Below are 27,518 nucleotides of genomic sequence, written 5' to 3' on the forward strand. Positions count from 1 at the left end.
CAGGCGGTGGCACTCGCCATTTGAAAGTCCGTCGCCGCTGGTTGCCGCGCGCGCGGAGTCGAACGGCCATCCTCGTCGGCATCTTCAATTCCACACCCTGAGGACGACGAATGCGCGAGGCCGCACGCGGACGCGGGACGAGAATAAATACGTCCGCGATCGTGAGTATCTTATGTTACTTATATTACACAACCCGTAACAAACAATATTTTTATTTAGATATACACAAATCGAAATATCAAAATAATCTCTTTTATTCCCTTGAATAAAATATATTTTTATTTATAGTAATTGCTGAAAGAAACTCATCAAATTGAGAAAAGAATTCAGAAAATGTATTATTAATTTTTTAATTTCCAAATTTTATCTTCTCAAAAACTTAATACAAAATTTTTTAATATACGATTATTTATATAAATAATCAACTCAAAATTTTTTATATGTCGGAAGGGATTACCGTTAACAGTTTGAGTATGATTTTTTGTTATTTAAATAATTAGTATTGTTTAAACAATTAAAAAAATTTTTTTGTATCAAAAAATTTTGAAACTTAAAACAGAATATCAATGATGTATGTGTGTTTTACACATAAAAAAAGTTTAAGAAATATCTTAATGGTTTATTTACATTTTATTTATATTTACAGGAAAGTGTCGATTTTCTATAAGGGATAATGTTAATTTTATCAACTTTAAACCTAAATAACTCTTAAATAACTTTTAAATTTTACAGAGTATTTTTAATTTAATTTAGAAACAATTTACAGCACTTTCCGAATGTATTTGAAATACTTCCAATACATCTTTAATTACAATAACTTTTAAACCAGTAAGAGAATTGTGCTGAAATTTACACAGAAATTTCTAGATTTTTGGTAATGCTTTGAGATGTCACTATATAAAATATTTCGCGCGAGAGTCGCGGGTCGCGGCGGCGCGGCGGCGCGGCGGCGCTGCGTTCCGGAGCCCGGAGCCGCAGCGATGGAGTCGGCGTGTGTTGTTGTCGTCCGGGTGACAGCTAACCACTAAACGGCGTGCCAGGCTCGAGTAACGTCGCGTTCCAAGGTACATACGTCGACGACGGGTCGCCGGCGACGAGTATATACCCCACGGCCGATTCCTGGCGTCGACCTGACCGTTCTGCAGCGAAGACCTGATGGCGAATACTTCCCGCACATTGCACACGTGAAGTCCGTGACTCCGATTTCCTTAGCTATACGCGAATCGTCGTACGTTTTCTCGAAGCGGAACGAAGATTGTAAACTCCTCGGGGAAAGGGAGCAAACTGCGAGAGACCGCGGTTGAGAAAACAAGCTTATACTGATCGAATTTTACACGTAGGTTTAAATTATGTCCTTCCCACGCTTCTTATATATTCGTATTCGTATTTATATACCCTTCGGAGCGTGAAACTGAAAAGAAATAAAACATGCGCAAGGTGGAATCGACAAGCTGAACCGAGTAGCTTCCGTAATCATCTGTAACGCATGGAGAATGGAACTCGCTAGACCAGAATCGCAGCTCGTTTGCCTCGGCTTTCTCTTTTCTGACGCTCGCTGTACTTGGAGTAAGATGCTCATACTGCCTCAAATCATACATTGACGTTTTAGGAATAAACACAAGAGTGCAGTTAAATATTAAAGGGTGAAATTTTGAACCAATAATTTAAGTTAAATAATAGCATTTTGTCATTTTTAACTATTATATATAATGTGTATCGAAATTTATATTATTTTAATATAAAACAGTATTATCTTAACTCCATTAATTTAGTTAAATTAACATTGGTTTAGTTACATTAACGACATATTGAGTAGGAGCTGCAGTGGCGATAGAAATGGTTAAAAATGACTAAAATTGAGTATAATTTGACACTACGAATTTAATAGTCCGCAAGTACCTAAAGAAAAGTAGCTAAAAAGGCAAAGGCACGACATACGCTCACATTAGCAATATGTATTTTCATACTTTATGCAATTTAAAATAAAAACTGGTGTACGTTTAGGTTTTAGAAATCTAGAAAGATTGTTAGAGGAATGAAACGAAGATTCGAGTGAATGAAATACGATTAAAAGGATTTGTGAGAGAAATCTAGAAACGAGGACTCGCTCGACGTCGCACGAATGAGGGACGAATGGCGGGAACGTGATTCAAATTGAAAACGTGTTGGGCTGATATGGAAAATGGGCATGAAAGTGAAAAGAAAATGTAGCTAAACGGAACAGGCGTAAAACGTACTCGTGTGGATACTGTGAACAGTATAGTTTCGTGTTTGAAATGAGATCGATGTATGTTTAGGCTCGGAAAGATAGACCGAGGATGAAACGAAGTGAACGAAACGCGATTGGGAAACGAGCGGATTTCTAAATCTCGGCCGACACCGCGCAAACGAGGAACGGATGGCGGGGAACGTGAAAAAGAGAAGAGAGCGCGAGGAAATGGATGCTCTTAATTGTCAATTTTACGAGACGAGAGTAGCGAAGGTCAGCTGTTATCGTTATCGTCGTCGGCGATGCCGCTATTTATCGACGTCGCGCGCTGATCACGAAAAGTCCGCGAGGCGATGAAGTAATTATAGAACGCGAAAAGAAAAAAAGCAATAAGGTTCGTCGCTTACTTGTCGCTTACTAAAACCATATGTCGGGATTGGTGCGATCTGAATTAACGAGCTAATATCGAACGTCGCGCGAATGCGTGAAAGAAATCTCGCGAAAGAATTCATTCGCAACAATGGAGAGTTTTATTTGGGGTAAGATTTTATATTTTCAGTCGGAGATCGAATCCACAAAAATTACAGCGGTTTTTTTTAAGTAGAATTGTGAAAGCTCTCTCTACATATTAATATATACCTATATGTATATTATATTTCGCCATGTCTAGATCTCTATAAAAACGGTCAAGAAACGATGATCTTCTTTGAGAGTCTTGTCGATTTATCGTTTTACTTCACTCGGAGAAGGACATTGAAAAATTACTCACATCTTTAACACGTTATTATCGCACTGCTGAGGGCGAGGGGCTAATTAAAGCACGACGGAGCGTAGAACTTCATTAAGATAATCGGTCACCATAAAACAACCAGCCGACCGCGCGAGTTTGTCCAAAGATTGATCGACAATCGTGCCACATGCGGCTGTTGTCCACTGAACTGTTCTCAATTGTTTGCCGGTTATCGTATTCCCGTGTTTACTGATTGAATTGTTGGGGATTGTTCATCAATATCGTGGGTGGGAGAATGCGATATTTTGCATTGTGTCTGAACAACGCCTAACATCAGTCGTTATCTATGTTAGCTATATGGAAAAACGTCGCCGCGATAATACCAGGAGCGTATGCATAAAATTATTATGTTCTGTATAATTAAAAAATCGTTAAATTACATAATTAATTATAAATTAGCGATTTGTCCCTTTTTCCGATGATGCCGTGAAGCTGAAAAAGAGAAACAGCTCAACAAGATATATATATAACGCTTAATTGATCATATTTATTGATAAAATTAAATCTAGATAACGGAGAAATTAAAGATTAATCATCTCTGATATTTACAATGAATGATTTATGGCAAATGATAATGATTTTTCTTTTTTCTTCCGTTTGGCAATTCCTTCATCAATTATCGAGATGCAACGCGCATTGCCGCTCAGTCGCGACTAAGTTTGTCGCTACGTTTTTTCCTAGATCAATTGCATGTTATCATTTGCATCACATACATCGCATTCGTGCGACACGTTCGTTGATTCATTTTCCATTTGTCGATAGACTGGCGAGGGGCCGACGCTGCTTGAACCACGATTTTTTCGTCGTGGAAGAAAACCGATTGGAGGCGCCGGAGGCTCGACCGTGGATTTCCCCTTCCTCGTTGCGGATAGTTAATATCCAACGTTCACCCCCAGCTGAAGACTCGAGCCGGAGACACGAACTAACGAGCAAGGAGGAGTGTACTCTCGTTCATCGGCGTGCGCGGATAGACATCGTGTTCGACTTGCTCGTACGAACGTAATTTAACGCTAATTTTTATTAAGTAAGCCTGAGATTTCTATATCTCCAATATAATGATATAAATTTTGTAAAGTGTCCCCGAATAAGCGGTTCAAATTGTACAAATCGAATTTTCTTTCTGACAAATAGTAGTTAACAGTGGAAAATCAGGAGATCTTTGGAAACTAAACTTTTTAGATTAATAAACTACAAAACTATGAATTTGAATCTCCATCAACATTTTCTCTGAGGAAAAATATTGACTTTGCTTTTGAATCATATCAAAAGGATCGTTAACATTGGGCCTGTTTATTTTGAGACATTTTGCATACAATGGATAGAATTATAAACTGAAAAAGGACTTCAAATTATTTATCATTTTACTGGTATCGGAAATATTATAAAATCATACAATTAGAATTTGATTCCTCGATTAATTTTGTAATCCAAGATTTTATTTGCGAAATGCAGGCAATTTAATTTTTCTTTCTTTAACGTACTTATCTGCATATCCTAAGATATCATATAATAGTATTTATTAATGCTTCACCTTCTGGTGCTTACATAGCAGTTTAGCCTGCCATATTTTACACAACTATACATTTGTCAAATCCTGTTTCCGGTTTTTACATTTCGCTGTTACGATTCTGCTTATAAATTACTCAAGCAATGCTTATATTTTGAATTTTACATTTGAACTATTTACTCTCTTTTCTTTCTCCATTTCTAATCTTATCTCTTTCAAACCTTTCATCCATCCATATCCTGCTCCATCGTCACTCACAGTATCTCTCTTTCTCTCTCTCTCTCTCTCTTTTTTTCTCTTTCTTTCCAACTCTCCACTTTTTCATATCTCGTACTTACTTGTCGCATATCTTTGTTTTTTTTCCCGCATAGTCTACATTTTCTTTATTCCTCATTCATCCAATACATGTTCCCTTTTGTCTCATTTTTACACCTTATTCTCGCTATTAGGCTTATCTTTTCCTTCTTTTTTCATCTTTGATATATCTATAGGCAGCCATCCTATTTTGACATCTTTATAATCCTTACACGCTTTTCACACGCTGAGTTTTCAATTTTTTCCGCTCTCTTCTGCATATCTACTTCTCTGTCTCTTGACACCATGCAATCAATACCTTCATCTCCTATCCTTATCAGTTCTTCCTCGCTCATGCCGCATCTCTGTATGTACTCTCTTCTCTCTTTACTTTCTGTCGACCAATTTTGTATATCTTCTCTGCTTTCTTTCTCCTTTTTTCCCCCCTTTCCAGCATTCTCTTAGAATTACATTTCCGTTATCAGTTCTCATTTTCTTTTCATATTTTGCCGCTCTGCATCCCGCTACAATTCTTATCTTCGCTCTTTTCATTTCTTCTCTCACCACATACCCCGGGGTAGATCTTTGTAAACCTAGAATCCACCTTGTGTATCTCTCTTGCACTACCTCTACCTCCTTCCTTTCTCTGTATCCCCATATCTCTACTCCATACAACATTATTGGTTTTATAATTTTATCGAACAATTTCATTCTCCATATTATATCCGCGCTTTCTCCATAACTCCATATCCATGCCATCGCAATTGTTCCTTTCCCTAAGATATCATATAATATTTTTAATTATTTGATATAACGAACTGTTTGTTGCTGAGCATTGCAAATAAAATCAATGTCTCCGAATCATTATATTAAGTCGCTGAACATGGTCGTGAGCGCGTTATAGTATATCAAAGATAGCAGGATGTACCAAGAATCGTAATCGATACTCTGCAGTATTAATTTTCATACATCATATTGTTATCATCATATTTTAACGACGTATTTAAGATCAGTTTCTCAATCCCTAGACTTGAATGGCGAACGAACGAACAGTGATCAGAGGGAAGCTTATCGTCTAGAAGCGAAAGGCGCATGGATTTTAATTTTCTAACTTTGACAAGTCGAATTCTGCCTATAATTGAAACGATAATAGCCTGGTCGTCGCGTCGTATTTTTCAACGGGTGGCTCTGTAAGAATTGAGGAGAAGGGTTTATACCAGAGAGGGGCGACTTTGCGTTCTCTCTCGCTCGTTGTGAGATTTATGAGCGGATTGTCACATGCTCCGTGAAGGCGATAACGAGGCACTGTCGTAAGCGGCATGAGAGCAAGTCGACAGATAAGAATTGCCAGTAGCGGTAGATCAGATCCTGCCATCGCGGTTGTAGCGGCGATCCTCCGCGCGGCTCGTGTTTCCGTGGGATCGGCAATAGTGGTGCGATGGTGCCGTGATAGAGGCGACAGCGGCAGTAGCGACGGCAGTGATCGTTATCGAGGAGTTTTATAAATCAGGGGTTACCGCTTTCCGATTTCGTTTCGTGAAGGTTCCGTGAAACTTCCGATCTTCCCCGCGGAAGATTGCAAACTGGTGGTCAATCGCGAATACGTGGGGATGTTATGTAAGCCATGTATTCGCGTTCGGTAAACACATTCGACACTCCCGGGTCGGGATCGGATTTGCAATACGCTACAATGTTGCACAGTCGCGACGATCTGAATACGATTGAATAAAGTCGAATAAAAATACCAACTACTTTATTGAAACAAGTTGCGGTCCATTGATTTGTTTTCGCAAAGCGTTTAAATTCAGGTGTCATTGAAACACCGGTCCTTTTTGTATATCATCATGTACATATAATGTATTCCTTGATCATGTATTGAAAATGTGAAACAAATTCTATTTGTCAACGTACAAAGTATACCGGGTTCACACACAGTTTCCGACAGTGACGTACGAGACGGGAGACATATATCGATCATGTATTTCAACACGTGTTGGTTTACTCAGTGAGGAATCCCGGTCTTTCAGGTGATCAAGTTACTTGGTCGAAGGATGCACGTCAAAGGCAGCACGAGGACAATCTGTGCGGATGGTTGAGTTTTGACGAGGTGGCGAGTTACGAGGAAGATGCGCGGTTGAAGACCGAGGAGCCAGAGGAGGAGGACGAGAAGGAGCGTGACGAACGGGGTTCAGGGATGTCTACGGTATCGATTAATAAACTACAAGTTCTATGGGACCACTTTATCCACGCCGAACCCCAGAGTTACGAGGTATTAGCACAGTTTTCGGGAACAATGCTTTCTCTTGATTTTCGGAATTCTACTTATTTTTCTCTTTTTTAAGCTTTTGTGAATTTTTGTCGTTTAATTTTAACAAGATTCGACCATAATAAGTTTATTATGGTAAGGAATCTTTTTCCTACGCGTTGTACATACATTGATACAACGCGTAGCATGGGAATAAATTATTTTTGTCAAGTTCAACAACATTTAATTGTAGCCTCGAAGCCTATTGCATTGTAATTGGATTGTTTCCGCGACCGAAGATACCGCACTGTAGCGGCTTACGAAAGAAACGGATGCCTTACAAGTTATCTGCGCCTTGCTCGTCAATACTTCGTGGAGGGCGTCGAAATAATACATTTTTCGGCTATACAATCTTTTCAATCTTTTCAACTGATCGAAAAACCGCATTATTTAATGTCTCTCTCGTATAATAATAGAAAAAAAAAAAAAAAAAAAAAAAAAAAAAACAGATATAATTGGATACAATTATGTGAAATGCGCTAACAAAATGTGACACATGTATCTATTTTTAAATTATAATTTCTAGCAATTATGAGATTTCAATTGTGTAATTTTCTCTGAACGACATATTTTCATTGCGGACGGTTATTTCCATCGTGAATCACGCGTGTACGTGCCCGATCGCATGTCTGCAGTAAACAGACTTCGTCATACGCATGCATTAAAAGATCGTTAGACAACAATCCCTATTTCTGTCGGTGAAGAATAGCTAAAATTCGGAGTGCTCCAGTTTCATATCTATAAGGCTTCTTTTTATTAAATTGTGAATATCAGAAACAGCGGTCCGCAAGTATGTCATTTTGCAATATGCTTAATCGTTATGTTTTTCATTTTATGCTCGCTAAAATGTTGATTACTATATCGCGCAGAGACGCGAGCCAAAATTATCTTTGTCAATTTTGGCAAGTAAATGAACAAAATGTCTGTATTTCTTCTTATCTCGAGTACAGTCATTTATTCACTAATTTTCTCTTTGAAGTAATATTTTAACGTGGCTTTTTCTTACGAATATCGTATCGTATCTTTTGAATTGCCGAATTCACGTTTACGGATTGAATAATTAGTATTAATTATTGTATGAGTTCTACATAACTGGTTTTGCGAATACATTCTTTTTTTTACAAAAGATATTTGCTCGTTTCATACAAATTCTGTTGATAAATACTCCGACAAACATTGATATCACAATGATTGTTTCAGAAATCGTCGTGGCTTGATATATTTCTGGCGGAATTGCTCGCGCAAATTAAAGAAGGCAAAGACGTAAAAGATGTTCTGTCTTGTTGGTGAGAATCTCATATTATTATATTAATGCATTTATTATTATTATTATGTGCGAATTTTGCGCAATATTTCTCGTAAAGTTGACGCGATACTTTCTAGGAAACGTATTCGATTACGCGTTTATTTTTATGACTCACTGTCTTGCCTCAACCGCAATGTGAAAATTCGATCGCACTTCTGCGGTTGCAATTGAGAATTTTTATTATAGCTAGAAGCTGACTTTCGATCTGGTAGCTCGTTTAATTTTTTTCTGCCAGTCACGCTTGTTAATTGTATTTATTTATTTAAATGTTTTAAATACCTGTGTGTGTGTGTGTGTGATTAAACTTACTAGCGTGTTAATTACAATATTCATACATACATAGTATAAAAAATCATTGACCTGCTATTGTGTATTCTGTTGTGAATCACTTTCTGATAAAGCGCTAACGACAACGAAGTTTTCCTTTCTTTATTGTTCAATGTAAAAGGCGGTATCACATGAGCTACTAGAAATAACAAATATGTACGTAACTGTCGTATCTCATTGATAACTCACATCTGATAACTCAATTATTGAATGAGATAGTAAAAAAATGAGATAGTAAAAGAGATAGTAAAAAAAATAGGTACACATCAAGCACATCTGTTTGTTTCAGTTCGGTTGGCGTTGGCGGTGTGTCGACCCTCGTGGCCTGCGAATTACTTTCGGATGTGCACAAGTTGTGCGGAAACGACGGCGGTGAGCTGATCGGTCTGCGGAAGTATCTGGTCCAGGATCGCGGATGGCGTTACCTGGCGGTGCTGCATCTACTAGGTGTACGTGGTCTGTCCTGCGGTCGCGAACTGGTCACGCTGCTGGTCGCTCTCTATCAAGTCGCGTTTCAAGAAGGGACCGACTCGAAGGCCAACTTGACCGCCGCGACGCAAAAGTCTAACGGCGAGTCTGCCGTCGTCCAGTCATCGATACGCAACCAGTATATGAGATTTCACTGTAACGACGATACCGTCGATACGGTGAATATCGTGCTGCACGCAAAACGCAAAAACGCTAAAAGTTCTGGCCGCAGGCGTTTCTCTCATGAGGGCGATATACCTTCGCGCAGGAGATTCGCTCGCCGGCACGCCGTCGGTGCTGCGAAGACCCAACAACCCGCCAGTCACAAACCGAAGAAACCGTCGTCGATTTTGGAAGCGCGACGCAATACACCGGAGGGTGAGACGAGCAGCGAGTTCGAGCCATTGACGGATGGCATCGATCCAGCACGTTCTCTTACGCTGAAGATTCGTCTGAATCCGATGGATTTCGAATATTTCACGTCGATCGTTAGGAGCGACGAAGAGCAGAAGTGGCGGGCTGAATTGTACGAGCTGCCGCCTCGTCCCGTAAGGAAAACGCCGCGCGACTATATCGACGAAAGGATCCGCGATGTGTTGGACGCCGATATCAGTAACTTCGAGATCAGTTTGCTGATTATACAACTGCTGCAAGGCTTGCGCGACTACGACACACCCGCTGAGCAAACGCCAGCCGTGCAGGTTTTAAAATTTGCTCTGGACACGCTCTGGTCGCTGCAGTTTGACATAGACGGCAGCAGTTTGAACGGGACGGAAAGCGCGACACTGAAGGCAGCGGCCGCCAGGCTGATGTTGACGGCTCTGGAACGTGCCTTGAGGGCCGACGAACCTACCACGGCGGTGATTCACAATGGCCTGCTGCCGATGACTCTGAGATTGCTGGAGAATGCCTGCAGCAAGCCGGTAAACGTGCTGGAGCCGGAGGAAGGTTCGCTACTGCAGGAATTCATCTTCGCTACCATCTACGGGATCGTCACATTTCTTTATTGTTTGTTGCACCAGCGTAGCAGCAACGTTGATAAGCTCTCGGATTTCCTCGAATTATTTCGACTCTTCGTCGAGAGTCAAGACGGCAGGCTCGTCGAAAGAACGATATTCGCGATCGTCGGTCTGCCCAGTGTCGATCCAGCGAAGTCGATAGCACGGGCCAAAAAGATAATCGACATAATAGGCGCGCTGACTAGCGGATTGAAGCGCGTTCGCCGTGATCTGTCGCATGCCACGCAGTGCCACAGAACGAAACACAAATCCTGCATCGATCACGTTCAGAGTCATCATCACTCGGACGTGCTCGGAGCACCGTACGCTCAACCAATCGTGGGTGTGGCCGATAAACAAGTGTGCTGCATTTCCTCATTATTCGCGACACTCACAAGTTTACTGAAAGAATCTCATCTATTCGCGAGCGAGTTGCAGGTAAGACTGATCGGGATAATTACCGCCGCGGGTACGTGCTGTTGCTTCCCGCCGAGGACCCTTGTCTCGAGCGTTATCGCCTGTCTCAGGAAACGCGACCCCTCGACGTATGCGCTAGCCGTGGCGTTCCTGGAGCGTACTCTTTTCAGAGAATTGGGCGCTTGCTCGACGACGGATACATGCAACACCTGTGATAAACCGACAAATTACTCATGGGACTTTTTGGAGTTATACATTGACTTGCTGTGCCCCGACGATCCGAAACTCTGTTACGTAGTCATGGCGCATCTGCTGAAGGTCACACCTGGCTCTCGGTTTCACGTCAGAGAGCAGCTTCTCTTCAAAGTCTTCTATCCGACTTTCCTGCGTGCCAAAGCGCGTTACGTGACCGACAAGGGCAACGCAACGGCGAGGTTCCTTTTGCAATCCTGCATGTCCGTTATATCGTGTTTAATCGTGAACCTGAGGATGTGCGAGAAATTCATGGAGATAAACGGACTGCACGAGATACTGTCTCTAATAGCGGACACGGCGTTCACTAGGAGCGTTTACGGTCTTCTGGAAGTTACCGCGACCGTAGAGATCTGGAGGATTTGTAAGGAGCTCAACAATACGGAAAGTATTGAGGCGCCGGCAACGAAGTTCCTTTTTGAAACCCTCGACAGAGAGACGAACGGATTGTTCGTCGGCTTACAGCGTCTCGAGGAACTGAGAGTGGGTGAGAAAGCGGACCAGCAAGGCGAGAAGGATGTACGTAATACGCATTCTGACAATCAAGAAGCTGAATTATCTGCTCTGAAAGATTTGAGAACGGAGACCGCTGAGGCGGTTGAAGATCTCGACGATACTCTAGCGCAACTGCCTGAAAATGATATTCACCGCGAACAATTAGAGAATAAGACTGATGCGACAGATACCGCAACGATCTCGAATTCGTTTGAGAAATTTCACCCTCTTATCGAGGAGGCTACCGAAGTGTGCGACGACGAGGACGCGTCGCACGACAAATTTAGCCTGCATCAGGCTAGCGCGGCTTGGAGGGCTGCCGCAGGAGTAGCGCTGTGCAGCCCGAAATTCCGCGCTGAACTATCAGCGCATTCAGTATCCGGGAAATCGTTGCATTTGTTCAAGTTGTTAACTGTGGGCATTGCCACGGATAGTATTGAAGGTATAGTTGCGACATGTGGAATGATAATACCTGAAAAATTATTGTTAAGAAATTATTAATGAATCGTATCGTATTTCTTTTTTTCTTCAGATAAATCGGCGCATAAGCTCTTCGAGGCCCTGATTACGTGTTGTCTGATATCTCCGTTGGGTAAGTGTATTTATGTTACGAATGCGATTAATAAAGAGCGTAACAGACACACACGTCGGTTACGTATGTATATACATGTATATCAGTCGCTCGTGCAGCTGCGGCGTTATAATCCGAAGATGTTTCGCGCGTTTACTCGTCAGAAAAACAGTTCGAAGAACGTAGGCGGATAGTAAACGTCATTCTTGAATTTATTTGACCGGTTATCTTATTACACGTGGAATTATATTTGATATTTGCTTCATTGAACTATTATTCCGCTGCCATTGCTGATTTTGTATAACGACAAACACATTCTGCGGTGCAGATGATTGTGACATTGTCATGAAGTTAGGAAAGACACTGATGAATACCGGGATAACGCTTGGCCGTGGAATAGCTGTGATAGTGGACGCGGTCTTGAAGGTCTCTATGCTGAAGCCAGCGCAAGAAAACAGCATACAGCAACAACCGCGTCCCAGAGTACGTGTTAATAATGTTTTAAATCTCAACATCAGTTATTAAAAATCTAGAACCTTAAATATTTATTAATGGAATTATTTTATTACAGCTACCAACCGTGTCGTTGGAAACTCTACCGGATTACGGTGCGGAAGATAGCAGTACCGGCGAATATGTAACCGCTGACGATGGATATGAAGCGGATATCGAAGTGCCTGGAAAAAATACCAGCAACAGCGTCTCCAAGAAAAGCAGCAGCCCACTTGGACCTGTGATAGAACCAAGAGGTCACGCCAATGCGCATCCTGCTCTATGTTCCTTGGCGATAGATCTTTTAATTCATTTCAGTGAACAGTAAGTCCTGAACACTTTTGCGAATATATATGTTAATGTATTACATTATTTTTACTTTATGAAATTCTTTTTCACAGAGGTTTAGATTTAGAGAGAGGATCAATAATAACTGGTGGATTGCGAAGGGTCACTCTTACTTGTCGGGAAAGTGCCTCAAGTTGTGCTGCCCTCGCGGCCTCAGGAACTATTATGAAGATATTGAATGGTTTTAAAAACGTATTTACGGATAACGATCCGCGATATCAAGGTAGTTTTAGCACGTGGAAGGTATATGTATTCACAAAATATTAGCACACTGTACAGTGAATTTTTACAGACTTGCAGCATGCGGCACTGGAAGTTTTCACATTATTGGCGACGCAATCAATCTCATCGACGGAGTTAGTCGCGTATCTATCGTTTTTCAAAGTGAAGAAACCACTGTTGTTGCTCTTGCTGGAGCCATTATATCACTTGGTATTGGCCGCACGACCTCAGCCAAATTTCATCCTGTCGTTCCCCGTGCAATACGACACGAAAGCGTCGCTGAAGATCCAGACGGAGGAACACAAAAATCTAGAGAAAGCCGAGAATCTCGTGAACAATTTTAGAAAGAAGCATCTTGCTGCGGGAATTTGCAGTCCATGGTCCGTACATGCAACGTGCTTGCCCGTCGGACCGGAACTTGTTTGGTCGGTGTGGTTGCACGGTTGCTCCGCTTCCATGTGGTTAAGGGTAGAAAGGGGGCTATCGGTCGGCGGGCGTGCGACTGCTCACAGCACTTCCCCGTTGCTTGATTCGGACAGCGAGAGTCTATCAGACTGGGGTATTCTTTCTGATGACTGGAGTCGGGATGGTTAGTAGAAAGAGAAAACAATTATTAATCACTGAACAATTATGTTTATTGTCCCTAATTGCACACTTACGTTACGTGGTAAAAGTTTTATTTTACCGGTAACAATAAATTTGTTATTTCTTATTCGGACGTATTCATGAAATTGTCACGAAAAGAACAAACAAATATTGATCTCTGATCCTTCTTTTAGTCGTAGAAGGTTCTGTGTCGCCACCCATGCCAACGTCGATAATACATTTGATGTCCATCGGGTTTGAGTCGTTGGTTTTGGAAACTTGGCTCGATCTCAGATCAGGTATATATTTTTAAACTTCGCTAATTATCAATAAAGCTCGAAAGCTTGCGCTGACATTGATTTCATAATTTCTAGATAAATTAATCTTACGACTTAGTCGACCGGATGATAAGACAAACCGAACGATCTCCGAAACTTCGGTAAACGGCATGCTTCCTTCGGGATGCTGGCACCACTTGACTTTAAACATTAAAGACACTGTCTTGAATAAGCGCAGTGCTGTGGTTGAAGTTACGCTCTGGGTGGACGGTTGGAAAGAAGTCAATGCTCAATTACCGTTTGACGGTTTACTGATGAGAAAGCCTGGTACTACGTGTATTTTGTTAGGTCAAATTGGGTCGAGCAGTATTGGCGCATGGTACCTTGGGAATTTAATGATTTTTAGGTATTTTATTTTGTTATTCAGCATCCAAGTAAAATTCACACATATATATAACAGAATCATTTATATTTATTTAACTGTTACTCGCAGATGTCCAGTATTTACGAAAGAGCGTGCATTGCATCTGGCAGGTCTCGGACCAAACTACACCAACTTGGCAGATTGTACTTTAAATACGATGAAACCTGATTTTGCGCCTCTTATTGCATCCGGCGCATTGAATGGCATTCGTGAAGTGAGATACGGTTAGCAATGTATTATGATTAATAAATGTGTATAACTGTACCTAAACAGCCTAATATTGTGTCTATACAAAACTTGAGACTTTAACATTTACTTTTGTGCATTGTAGAAGGAGGTAAATTTGATTTAAGCCGGCGAAAATCTTATGGTGGTACCTATCTGAGGCACGCCGTCGAGACGGTAGTATCAGAATCGAAAATCGATTGGGATACCGTTATGGACGCGACGAACTCGCATCTTAGTGAGCTGCAAGATAATTTGCTTCTCAATTATGAGGCTCAAAATCCTAACGTCGTACATTTGTATCCTCAAGCTATTGCTAATCCTGCTGGTAAGTTATACTTATCACTATTATCATCACTGATGTGTTTCTGACTGTGCAGTTCATAATGTTATATGAATTTTGTATTTTGTTTTTGTATTTTATTGTATTTTATTTAAATTTAATTTTATTTAATTTTTATTTAATTTAATTTTTTATTTTATTTCTATTTTATTTGGATTTTTTATTTTATTTATTTTTATTTATGTATTATTATTGTCATTATCTTTATAGTTGTTGTGAGAAGTATCTTTCCGGGCCAACCAGGTTTTAGAGTCGTTTCGGTCCCAGAGCACAGAGTATCGCAGCAACCGCCTCTATCGATACCTCCGATTGTATCTACTCGTTTAGAGAGCCAGCAATACCGAGGTCTTGTACCTGCGGCGATTTTAGTGGGCGGTGTACCGGTATTTTTATATCTTTTTGCGAGAGTAAGTACATTTTTATAGATACCTTATATTTACATAAAAATTAATTAAGAAAGAAATGATAAAAGCGTCTGCATATTTTTTTTAAACATTCGTGAATATTTGCAGGTGGTCGAATTAAACTCCACCGAGGAAGAACAAGCTCTGGCTCTGTCTATAGTCCTGCATCTTGTCCGTAGTGATTCAGAACTCCTGAACCAATACCGATCGGACGGCGGAACGTCACTGATTCTGCGTGTTCTAGAATCGTCTAGATGTCATGCAGGTAGACACATCCTAAAGGCGATACTGGATGCGGCATGCGATAGCTCGATCATTATCAAAGATATTGGCAGCGGTAACCATTCAATCTCACAGAATTGCGAAGCGGTTATCACAGACCCGGGGCTGATCAAAGGCGCTCTTACCGCATGGAGAGCGTGGGTTAAATACGATACGTTAAATTTACTGTTGCAAGCGTTTCTACTTTTATTGCGAGATCAACATTCACATCGTGAATTCAACGCATCGCAGTTAAACAGGGTCGGTATCGTGGATACGATTCTTACCTTGTGTAAGGTAAATAAAAAAATAATTCGTACATTAAAGAACACACATCTGCACACAATAAAATATACATTAATACGCGATTTACATATTTTATAGTAATATCTCTATTTTTCGTAGGAACACTTCATGTACGAAATGCATGAAGAAGAGAATACCACATTGGACTCGAATACCGGAATTGCTATTGTAGAATTGATGCGCGCTTTAATGGGTGCACCGCCCGAATTTGCTCACTTGGTCGCCATCACTGATTACCTGGTCCTCGTTCATCAAGCTTCAGAGACTTATGTCACTCATTCGCGACATAATATCTATTTTATGTTGCCACAACTCAAGGAGAAGAATTCGAAAAGGAACGATACTATTGTCATTTCCGATGACTCGATAGGCATGGTGGAGAATAGCAAACTAAACAAGGCATTGACAAATGAACAGGTGTGATTTTTGCAGGGTAAAATTTCTTTGGTTGTGAAAATTACACGAATATTATATTTAATCGTTAATTTTTCCAGATTCAAAAAACGCGAAGTCCTAAAAAGAAGGACCGTAAAAATGTGCTGTCATCGGATAATACTAGTGCCGGAGAAGATTCCGGGATTGCAGGTAGTGATGGATCCAATCCTCAAAGCAATGTACGTATAATGAGAAATGTAAAATCTGTATACAACATAGTTTTACGTATCACTTACTCGAATCATGCATCGTGTATTATTTAGGAAAGGCAATCAACATACGCGGATGAAAGAAGAGCCTGTCAGGGTTTAGTCTGCGAGGGGCTGTTACTGTTACTGAGAGATGCTGTAAGAGTGTTACCAGACTGTCAAGTTGGATTAGTACTGAAGCACGTTTTAAGAGCTGAACTGCTATTAGTTCTAGCCAATGATCCCGATAATCGCGTACGCACAGCATTGATCAAGGTAAATAATTTCTTAGTGCAACATATATCGTATAACTTCCATCGAAACACGGAGCGAATAAAATGTTTCATCAGTATCTTGTGATATCTTACAGGTGATACAAACCTATCTACAACGCGCTAGCGACGAAGAAGTTAATAAATTTATAAAACAAAAGTATTTCATGCATTTAGGAAATCAGATAGCTTTGTATCCCGGAAGCGAATCGTTGATTGTCGCTTTAGAAAACTTAGCTCTACGAGGTCCGACATTAGCGGCGATGCCGCCGTTAATGGCAATGATTGCAAAGGCCGCGGCCTCTGATTCGAGCGTAGCCAGGCCAATTATATCGTTTATCACTGACCTAATAGCAAAGGTAATGGGAATGGAAATTACGGTAGCAACTTCGACGTACGATCATACAAATTAATTTTTATTCCAGAATACGAGTGCACTGAAAGTACTTCTAGACCAAGGCTTGATCGAGTCATTGGCACAAGCTTTATGCGCAATCGCGCATAAAGGTACCTCGACGTCCCTTCACCGAGACATTCATGTACTGTTTGTAGCAATCGCGACCAAACTTTTAGAATTACCGGGAAATCATCAGATGCAAGCGGTATTAGATTTACACATGATACTCGATTACATGGAACTGTCGGAGAAGTTACAGTGCCGCGCGAGTTTGACTTGCACAGCCATAAGAGACGCCCAAGTTGCGTTATTCGACGGAGAGTTGGACGTGCTCACGACTAAAATGTCGAATCCTTCGGGATTCCGTTTACGTAGTACGGCATCCTACTTGGCTTCGGCATCTTACTTTACCTCAGGTAGTGATTGCAGCGCGCCAAAGTTTCCGATACTTATGTATTTACACTAAAAAAAATTCTTTCAGTTCTCACGACGTCCAGCGAGCAGAGCGATCATGGATCCCGTTCGTCCAGCTACGCGAACTTTCACACGAATTCGCCGCCAGTGCTACGCGAACCTAGTAAAGGAGAATTGAATGATCGTTTTCGTATTATTGTGACACGCGCGGTTGAATTTATCATGGCCGCTGACGCGTCGCCGTCCGTCAACGAATTGCAACTAACGAGAAGACTGTTTTCCGTTCTTCTGCACGGTCTATGCAGTCCGCTGGAGAAGAAAAATCACTGGAGTAACACGTGGTCCGTCAGAACTGCTTTAAGAAAGCATACAGCTAGAATTATGGTGTGGCTGCTGGAACCGCATCAGAGTATCAATACGAGAATATACGCCATTAGATCTCTAATGGAAGAACCAAGAGCTCGTGAAATCTTGTCGTGTATCCTGGAAGTTCACCCACAGGTATTTACATTAATGAAATTAATTTAATAAAATTATTAAAGTTAATTAATTAAAATTAATTTATACAATATGTATTCCCATATTACGCATTTTACCTGAAATTATCTGTTTATATTGAAGTAGGAGTGTATAAGCTCCCGAAACGAGTTACTATTGTTATTTCACACTCTTTCATTCACAACTTTTAATTTTCCAATCAACTTATAAAATTGAGGCATACATGAGATAAAAATTGGGATCGAAAGCGGGATTTGTCTAAGATCGCTTTTATACAGAGGCAAAATATGAAATTATTATCTGTAAATTATGTCTAGATGGAGCAAAAGTTTACCGTGTTCTTCTGGGACCTATTGCAAAAGCGGGACGAGATGCCAAGTGCCGATGCTAGAGTGTGTGCGGAGTTGAGAGAAGCCCTGCGCGTATGGAACCTCGCCAAAGGGATAGAGCAAGCGAGCCCTGAAGTGTGGAACGACGAATTAGCTTTGTTACGTCGAGATTTGCTTCCAGAACAAGATATTTGTATCGACAATTATCCCGCGATTTTAAGGTAGACGCATATGTCATGTTTATCCTGGAAATCAGCATTTCGTTGACAAGTTAATAAAACGATGTAATTTTACGTTAGAATCAGCAAAAGATTCGATGCGTTGGCGAAACAGCTAATCGAGAGCGCCATGACTATAACGCGTTCGGTTGTGGAGGAACAAAACCGCGAGCGTAAAGTATTGATGGAGCAGTTGAAACACACGCGGGCATTAGAGGCTCAGGCGGTGGCCAGATGGAGAGACATAGCTAAGCGACTAACACACGAACGGGCGCCATGGCACTTTCCCGAAAGCTATCCGAGAAATTGGGAATTGGATCCGACCGAAGGCCCTGCGAGAGTCAGAATAAGACTTCAGAGATGTCACTTGAATATTGACAACAGATTCTTTTTGCCTGAATATCAAGACAGATTAGGTGTGCCTACAAATATTATCATAAATTGTTACGGAAAACATTCAGTTTGTCTTAAGTAGTCAGTTCAGGTTGTCTTAAATATAATATATTTTCCTTATTAACATTCACGTACGCAATGAAATTGAATAAATTGAATCAATTCTCCATCCATATTTAAATTTTAAATTTTATGTTTTACAGAGTCTTCCAATATCGAGATGCCATTATCGTACTTATTTACGAGCACTCGCGAAGACGCCAATACTGCGGCTCTGATCGAACGGTTGCACACGACTGAGAAAATACGTAAGATGTCTCAGGCAAAAGTAGTTACACCTAGGGCTGAATTAGCCGGAGAAGTCCTCATTGGCGAGACGTGCGTGTATTTCGTTCCGGACAACCCCGATATGCCGTTACATACAGACGTGAGCAATTCCTTTGTTTTCCATAATTATATTTTTACAATTAACTTCTTAACCATCGTTAATTATAGATAGCATTGGGTGGTTTCGATTTGGCTGTGGCTGGTGGTACTGCTTGGCGTCTCGAGGATATTCGAGAGTTGCACAGAAGAAGGTACCAATTGCAAGAGAGAGCCATCGAAATCTTTCTCATTACCGGCAGAACATACCTGTTGGCGTTCAATTCGTCCAAGGAAAGGGACGAATTTGCGATGGAACTGTCTGCTTGCAACTTACCCAGGCGAATCCCAGGCGATGACTTGGGGGAGGCTCTGGCCTTGTGGAGGAGTGGAGCGCTCACTAATTGGGAATACATAACTTGCTTGAACAAACTGGCAGGCCGTTCGTATAATGACTTAATGCAGTATCCCGTATTCCCGTTTGTTTTGGCGGATTACGTCAGTGAGAAGATCGACTTGAACAATCCGAAAATTTATCGGTAAATAATATGGGAATTATGTCGCATATACACTCGAATACATATTGTGTATTTTACAGGAATTTTAAACGACCGATGGCTGTGCAAGATAAAAAGAATGAGCAACACTATATAAATAATTATAATGTAAGCCATTTAAAGTAATAATCGTTATTATTTGATATTTTGTTGTAGCATTACTAATAACTTTATTTTCATACAGTATTTGAAACAAACTTTAACAGAAGGATTAAATCTAATTGCCTTAAATCAAGGACCATTCCATTATGGCTCTCATTATAGTAATTCTGGAACTGTATTACACTTTTTGGTACGGCTTCCACCGTTTACTAGCATGTTCCTTTGTTATCAAGGTAGTTACAAAAAAGATTATTCTTTTTACAATGATATTTATCGAAAAGTTGATTATTGTTAAAAATTTGCTTTTACTTACAGATAACAATTTTGATATTCCTGATCGGACATTCCATGCATTAGCTACCACATGGAGATTAACTAGTTGCGATTCAACAACGGACGTGAAGGAATTGATACCAGAATTTTTCTATTTGCCTGAATTTTTATTAAACTTCGAGGGTAAATCCCAGTGTATTGAATTTAATATTGAAAAAATATTGCGCGCATAAAATAATATGTATATAAATAATATATAATAATACATTTGCATGTGTGTTACAGGATTCAATTTCGGTGTTCGACAAAATGGTAACAAAGTTGGAGATGTCGAATTACCGAAGTGGTGCGCCGGCGACGCACGCCTATTTATATTGGCACATAGAGCCGCGCTGGAATCTGATATTGTGAGGGAAGTATTGCCATATTGGATTGACCTCGTCTTTGGATTCAGACAGACAGGAAGACCGGCGATAGAGGCTATAAATGTTTTTCATCCCGCAGTACGTGCTCTTACGTTATCACAGCGTAGCTCTTCGAACGGATGAATATTAACAGCTCAATTCCTTGTATTTAGACCTATTACGGATTCGACGTGGAACAGATAACCGATCCCTTAGAACGTCAGGCCTGGGAAACCATGGTACGAACTTATGGTCAAACGCCCGCGCAATTATTCAGGGCTCCCCATCCATTGATACAGAATATCGGCAATATATCGTTAACTAATCAGACGCCGCAGGTTATTGAAGGTATCAATGGTAATTATCGCATCTTTCTGCGTCTTAAAACTGTTGATCGATCAACGATAATACAAAATTATGTATTAAGTCCATTAAATTAAATCAATTAAATGTTGCAACTGTATGATATAATCGCAGGTATAAAATGGGGAAATTATGTGGGCGCGCCCGGCAATGAGCCTGTATTATGTTGGAAACTTAAGCACAAAACTCCGCTAGCTTCTCTGGTTCCTTTAGCAACCGGTGACGTTTTTGGTTTGCCTAATTACACCACGCTTCTTCTTGGCTATACCAAAGAAAAAGGTTAGTGAGTCATATCATGATTATTGCATACCATAACGCTATTTGTGCAACGCTATTTGTACTCGAAGCTTTAAATATAGATATGAATGAAAGCGTTTTATGTTATCAGGGAGCAGCATGTTAAGCGGTATGTCTGTATTGGGTGTCGCATTAGCGTCATGGAGTGGCACAGATGGAATTGCTAGATTGAAATGTAAGAAGGAACAACCGCCAAGGCCTCTAATTAAATCTTCAGGCCTTGATCCCGTAAGTATCTTAACACACATTTCGCAATGAATAATACGCCAGCAAGAATTAAATAATAATAAAAGAAGAAAACAATTTCTTGCATTTGCAGGATTATTAAAACTATTTCTCTCTTTTGAGATAGGATATTAAATATATATAATGCCCAATTGTTTTTTTTTCTTTTTTCTTTTTTTTAGATTACGACGTTGGCATCTACTCCTGATTGTGGGCAGCTTTGGATTGGGCATTTATCAGGCCGAATCACAGTGCATGCATATACCGTAGGGACTACGGGTAAAATCGAATTCAGTTCAGCGTCTGCGACGGTACTCCTGGCTCACAGAAGTCGGGTGACAGTGATATGTCTGTCACGGACATTTAGCGTTGCCTGTTCCGGCGATGGCAGCGGTATCATTGCTATTTGGGACTTGAACAGGTACATAAATAAAGCTTACATATTTAAGCATGTGGAGAGATAAAGAATTATATTTGCAATTTATATGAGTCTCACACATCTGTATATTTTTATTTTGAAACAGCTTAACATATGTGAGGTCAATAGTCTGTGACCAAGGTTACGCTGTACATCTCCTGTGTATTAGCGAGACGCTCGGGGATGTAGCCGCTACTTATGACATTCCCAGATCAGAGGACAACGCGACCAACAATCAATCCGAATTAACGGTGCACACTGTAAACGCGAGGGCCGTGGGCTCCATTTTATCCAGAAGACGTGTAACGGCACTTTGTTACAGCAACGCGCCGGAGGGTGTTTCTGTCAACGTCGTCGCAACTGGTTTAGACAACGGAATAATAAGGTACGATATATATATACACACATATGTTACTTTATTAAATTTACGAACAATTATTGAACGAAAGACTGTGTCCCTGTATAACGTAGATTATGGAGCAGTTGGGATCTGCAGTTGGTCAGAGAAATTTCGAATAACGTGAGAGGTTGCGGCGCGATAATCGCTGTGGCGTGGCCTCTGGATCAGCATCATTTGTACGCGGTCACGGAAGACTCCACCGTTCTTATTTGGGAGGGATCCAAGCGTCTCAGCAACGGTACTCCGAAATTCGTCAACTTAACGTCATACTAATCTGCAGAATCATTATCCCGTCATACCCCAATTTAAAGACGAAGAATGTGGAACGAACTGGGAAGACAGCTTATATATAGAGAAAGAGAAATAGATTGGAAGAATAAACACGATATTATTTTATATATTACATTTGTAATGTTTATGTTAACATGTAGCTTTCTCATATCGTTTTTTAATATGATTTATTGATGTAATTAAGTTTTTTTTTTCATATTCTGCGTTATTATTTAAGAACTAATGTGTTCGTTTCGGCTAATCATATTCATCTTTTTTATCTTTAGTCATAATCATGACACGCATTGGAGGAAAAATGAACAATATGAAGTATTATTTTTATCGATTCTTCCGATATAATAACTGTATCCGTAATTATATATTCTGCATTATATTTTTATATAAATTTTTATATTGGATCATGTATTCATATAGATTGTATATCTCTCATTGTTGATATAATTTATATATAAAAATTTTTATAGAGTAACATAATGCAACAACAACAGACGTGTTTATACAAACTATCATTGTTTTCCAATATTTGCATTCTTCTTGCTCATATTTCTACGCAAATGCATGTATATATGTATATGTATATCAAATAAATCTTTACCGCATTAAGACACAGTTGCATTTATACAATTTATACAAATCCTTAAGTGCTTACCTTAAATCTCATTTAAGCAAGGCTCAATTATTTCGTACATAGGATAATACTTTGTCGTCCTCCTCGCAATCTGATCTGCGGTATCTCCGCTCGAGTTAACCAGGTAGGGATTCGTGTCAGGATGCAGTAAAAGAAGCTGAAGGGCCGGGGAGTTGTGCGAACTAGCGGAAACCAGATGTAGAGGTGTCTGATCACCCTTGCTTTTTGCATTAATGTCCGCTCCGTTTGCGATTAAGGTCTCGGCGCATTCCGTGTTGTTCCAACAGCACGCAGAGTGCAAAGGTTGCCATTCGTCTTGAGTTTTAGCGTCTATTTTCGCTCCAGCTTCAAGTAGATACTGTTGAGACGGAGACACGATAATATACGAGAACCATTTTAAATAATTTTGTAAATGCTGAGAGAAGGAAATAAGATCTTCTTCGCGCATAAACCTACCTCCACAACTGCCACATTATTGCCGTAACACGCCCTGTGAAGCGGAGTATAGCCGTCCTTATCCGTGCAGTCCAGTAAGAGACGGTCTTTGCTCAGCAATTTCCTAATTCTCGCCAGATTTCCCTCCTCGGCAGCGCTCAGTATCGCCTTTGCATCAGGTTCTGAAGGCACAAAGACACGCTATAAAGGCATACAGGCACGAAATTAATCGTAGAAAAATTCTCGGGGCTTTCGAGTTGGAGACATAGGGATTTATCGCCTCCTCCGATGAGTTGCGAGATGCAGTTAGTTTCCAGAATTTTGACGCGGTGAGAATTCTAACCTTTCGCATTACGTTCCGCCTCCACACCGTCATCGTCGTCCTCCCAGGCGCTCATTTGCATATGCTCGCCACGCGGGCTGCTGAGAATCTTATCGCGTATCGCCTCCAGGTCTTGCAATTCGTCATTCTCCTCGTCCGATGACATGCTCGTCTTGTTTCAAACCTTCAAACTCACTGTCAGCTGTGCGAGTTCTCTGTCTCGCAGCTGCTTGCAACTGCTTGCAACTTGCAACGAAGCTGAGCGCTGACCACGTGCGAATTGGAGCAAATCTACACTTAACACTAGAGTCGTATCTGTCAATGATGATCAATGATGATGATGATGGCTCTTCACAATTCAATTTTATAAAATAAATTCCTACTGTAGCTTCTTTAACATATTATTTCTACATTTAAAAAAGAAAAGACAAAAAAAGAAAAAAAAAAGAAATGCCAACAGTACGCGGTGTTCCCAAACGGTCACCCATTTAAGTACTGACCGCGCTCAACGTTGCTTGACTTAAGTGATCGGACGAGAACTTGTACGTTAAACGTGATTTGACCGTTGACGATATTCTCTTTCTTACAACGGGATGACACGCTTCTTCATCAATTTTCATATTACATCTGTTATATTTTTTAATGTAAAGCTGCCGATATCCAACAATCAGATTTGCAAGAATAATTAACGGATTCCTACTGTAGTTTCTTTAATATTATAGCTATACATTGAATTTATTGTATGTTTTCAGATTCTCAGGATGGAATATTTCATTAAAATTTTATAATTATTTATAAAGTGTAATAACGTCCGTTTTCTTTTAGAACCTGATGATGCAGAAACGTCGATTTGAGCGTTTCCGAGTAGGAAAATCTAGAAAGAATAAAGAAATTATTCAAGCAATAAACTCTGTCATCATCGGATGCATGACTTTTTGGTACACCATTTAAATGACGTTTAGTAAGTACGTAACATTTGAAAAGAGACAATCTCGAGCGTCAGGGATTGTCAGAAATGTCGAGGTCTTCATAAGCTATTATAAGTAAGCAAAATGGATTGCTTAAAGTTATTGGAAACTCTTGATATATTCGGCTGCGCCGGTATTTGCGTAAGCACCGAAAGCTCGCAGCTGCTGCAGAATTCGCTGCTCATTTTGCAGACGGAAAATCACTTTCGAAAATGTTACTATTGGGGCAGGATCAATGGGATACAGAACGACTATCACGTCGCGTACGGTTTCGAAAAAGATTGCATGAACGGTCAGGTATATTATTACAGGTAAGGAATTTTTTGAATTTTTCGCGAATTGAAGCCCCTTTGAAAAAATGTACGTACTGTTGAGATAAAGACAAGTTTGTGATACATAAAACTTGTCCGTACAATTTGTTTTAAATATTGTACATTAATAAAAAAAAAAAAAATTTGTTAATTAATTTGGTTAAAAATTGTTAATATCGCAAAGCCAATCTCAGATTTCGGAAGAAAAAAATTAATTGCTTTTATAAAAGGAATTTTCTTGTTTCAATGCTAGTTTTAGGCAAATAAAAATAAATCGAAATAACGTTTATTTCTGACGTTTCTTTTTACAGCACAGATGGTATGAATTGGCTACTGCTGCCAAAAGCGACGAAATGCGGACGATTTCTGAGCCCCTTGGCGATTAATAAGTTCGAAGGTGATCCATCCATCGTCACGAACGTTTACGACGTCAATCCACCGTTTCCGCCAAATGAGGATCCCAAGACTTATTACGAGGTAATTGCGAACAATGACTTTTTCTTTAAATTTGCTCTGAGAAAAATCGACTCGAGAAATTTAAGAAATTTGTTGCGACGATTCGGTTTCTTTGAATATTAATGTATCTTAAGAGTATTTTATGTAATTTTTTTTTACATCTTTAGAGGTCTAGTTTCTTAGAATTCTAGTTTAATCTAATCTCAATGAAAAGATATATAAAAATGACGTTTTAGGATCCTATGCCGAAGGAACTGAAGGAAGAGGATCGTCTCGCGGCCACCGTGGAATCGATTACCGAGGATGCTGCGATCATTCCGCGAGGGGCCTGGTTCAAGTGCCCGAACGGCGATGTGATCGAGAATTCGAGTTTCGGCGGCCTGCGCGAGGTGGACGCCGCGAATCTGAAATCCTATTTGCACGCCCGTCCGCCAAAGCACAAGTGGAACGTGAATTTGTCGTCCCGGTCCGATTACAATTACGCGCTGGACTTTTTGGACAGCACGGACATGGACGTTCCTCAGGGTATACACAGCGAGGAAACGCAAACTTTAATGTCAAAGACAGGGATAAAAAAAAAATGCGTTAAATAAACGCGATATTCAACATTGTTTTAAGCGATAAAGTTTGAAGTTGAACGGCATTGATTTAACTTTTCTTTTATGTCCCTGGTCAATAATCTATTATATATAATTCAACATCTATATTTCTGTTTTTAGAATGTTGGAATTTGCAGTTTCTCTTGGGCGGTCGTCTGGCCGTTGTGCACAGCTTGTATTGGCATGGAATGACTTTCTTCCACAAGTTAAACTCTCCTCATCATGGATTTTTATACGTTGGACACGGAAAGAAGAATCTAGATCTTCCGTTCATGATATGATGCGAGATAAACAAACGATTGTGCGAGATTACATAAATTATTACGGGGGAAACGGCATTGATATAATAAAGATGATGCTACATAATTCAAATTTCAAGCGTAAATGTATAATGTAGAAACGACGTCATTTCGGTCATTTAGTTTATTTTAATGCAATATGTGGTCCGTAAAGCAAAGCAACGCGATGAGTTGCAAGAGTTGCGAAACCAATTCGGTTGAACGATCGGTTAATCGATACGCGCATCGATGTAATTCGTAACGCGCCGCTATTGTCCTTAACGTCCGTTTCCCGTCACAAGAATCCGTTGTTCGCTCGTATTCCTGTGCGTATTTATTTGTGTTCGTTTTCGGCGACGTCCTCGAATTTGCGACAATGTTAAATTTCGTGCTTTCTGGCGGAACGCGTGTGTGTCCTCGCGTCGATTTGTCGGTCGGGATTCCGCGAAGAGGAAATTTGGCGTGGCTCATAGTTGGAACACGGCTTGAATCGCGAAGAAACGATCGAGTTCTAAGAGTTGCATATTTATAATTATCGTTTTAATGTAAAAACTGATGATAATTTACATTACTTTATTTTAATGTTAATAAAGTATTGTACAATAAATATATCGTATTTTGCATTATGGTGAAGACATGTATAAAGAAGATTAACTTTGTATATAAAGATTAACTTTATAATTTTATTTATAAAAAGTTCGGTTATAAAAAGATATTTTAAAAAGAGATGTACAAATGTGTCATATATATAATTTATTGTATATAAAATAACACATAAACAGATACAATTTTAATATTATTTAATTTCTTATATAATTTTTTAAATATTATAATGATATAACGCGTTAAATATTCGT

At 40.1% G+C, this 27,518-nt stretch overlaps 3 protein-coding genes and 1 pseudogene across 11 annotated transcripts; 2 read left to right on the top strand and 2 right to left on the bottom strand.

Annotated features, from left to right (window-relative positions):
* The first annotated feature begins 26 nt into the window (after nt 1-26).
* On the top strand, nt 27-23,271 carry Mv (lysosomal-trafficking regulator mauve). 6 transcript variants are annotated; one of them, XM_077420676.1, is made up of 36 exons: nt 27-161; nt 3,762-4,023; nt 6,828-7,069; nt 8,306-8,391; nt 9,028-11,810; nt 11,901-11,960; nt 12,268-12,422; nt 12,511-12,755; nt 12,833-13,002; nt 13,072-13,590; nt 13,781-13,885; nt 13,961-14,270; nt 14,358-14,512; nt 14,620-14,841; nt 15,067-15,263; nt 15,369-15,818; nt 15,927-16,244; nt 16,322-16,441; nt 16,526-16,726; nt 16,821-17,081; nt 17,148-17,535; nt 17,601-18,034; nt 18,349-18,581; nt 18,660-18,994; nt 19,175-19,398; nt 19,467-19,873; nt 19,933-19,999; nt 20,076-20,226; nt 20,309-20,449; nt 20,552-20,769; nt 20,844-21,027; nt 21,148-21,312; nt 21,422-21,558; nt 21,738-21,976; nt 22,080-22,358; nt 22,445-23,271. In XM_077420676.1, exons 3-36 carry the CDS (start codon nt 6,995-6,997, stop codon nt 22,644-22,646), a joined length of 10,236 nt encoding a protein of 3,411 aa, XP_077276802.1. In that variant the 5' UTR covers nt 27-161; nt 3,762-4,023; nt 6,828-6,994; the 3' UTR covers nt 22,647-23,271. The 6 variants fall into 6 exon arrangements, with proteins under 6 accessions (XP_077276802.1, XP_077276800.1, XP_077276805.1 ...); XM_077420674.1 differs by lacking the exon at nt 27-161 and adding an exon at nt 965-1,336; XM_077420679.1 differs by lacking the exon at nt 27-161 and adding an exon at nt 965-1,336 and having other exon boundaries at nt 3,762-3,998.
* On the bottom strand, nt 22,007-24,416 carry LOC143905325 (ankyrin repeat domain-containing protein 49). Of its 4 annotated transcripts, none has more exons than XR_013259166.1 (5): nt 24,071-24,416; nt 23,749-23,909; nt 23,314-23,650; nt 22,407-22,715; nt 22,007-22,333 (listed from the first exon to the last, which is right to left on the bottom strand). XR_013259166.1 is itself a non-coding variant. In XM_077420682.1 (4 exons), the coding sequence occupies exons 1-3, from the start codon at nt 24,213-24,215 to the stop codon at nt 23,315-23,317; spliced, it is 642 nt and encodes a 213-aa protein (XP_077276808.1). In that variant the 5' UTR covers nt 24,216-24,416; the 3' UTR covers nt 22,007-22,315; nt 23,314. The 4 variants fall into 4 exon arrangements, 1 of the variants encoding a protein (XP_077276808.1); XR_013259165.1 differs by having other exon boundaries at nt 22,007-22,315; nt 22,407-22,647; nt 24,071-24,400; XR_013259164.1 differs by having other exon boundaries at nt 22,407-22,647; nt 24,071-24,400.
* Rsph9 (Radial spoke head protein 9) lies at nt 23,910-27,304 on the top strand. The gene is made up of 5 exons (XM_077420681.1): nt 23,910-24,056; nt 24,875-25,328; nt 25,640-25,805; nt 26,021-26,309; nt 26,504-27,304. Exons 2-5 carry the CDS (start codon nt 25,102-25,104, stop codon nt 26,662-26,664), a joined length of 843 nt encoding a protein of 280 aa, XP_077276807.1. The 5' UTR covers nt 23,910-24,056; nt 24,875-25,101; the 3' UTR covers nt 26,665-27,304.
* LOC143905351 (5S ribosomal RNA) lies at nt 24,501-24,619 on the bottom strand (annotated as a pseudogene).
* Nucleotides 27,305-27,518: the final 214 nt, after the last annotated feature.

Source organism: Temnothorax americanus, unplaced genomic scaffold, assembly GCF_048541705.1.
Source record: "Temnothorax americanus isolate GAGA-0224 unplaced genomic scaffold, ASM4854170v1 Scaffold6, whole genome shotgun sequence".
Classification (NCBI taxonomy): domain Eukaryota; kingdom Metazoa; phylum Arthropoda; class Insecta; order Hymenoptera; family Formicidae; genus Temnothorax; species Temnothorax americanus.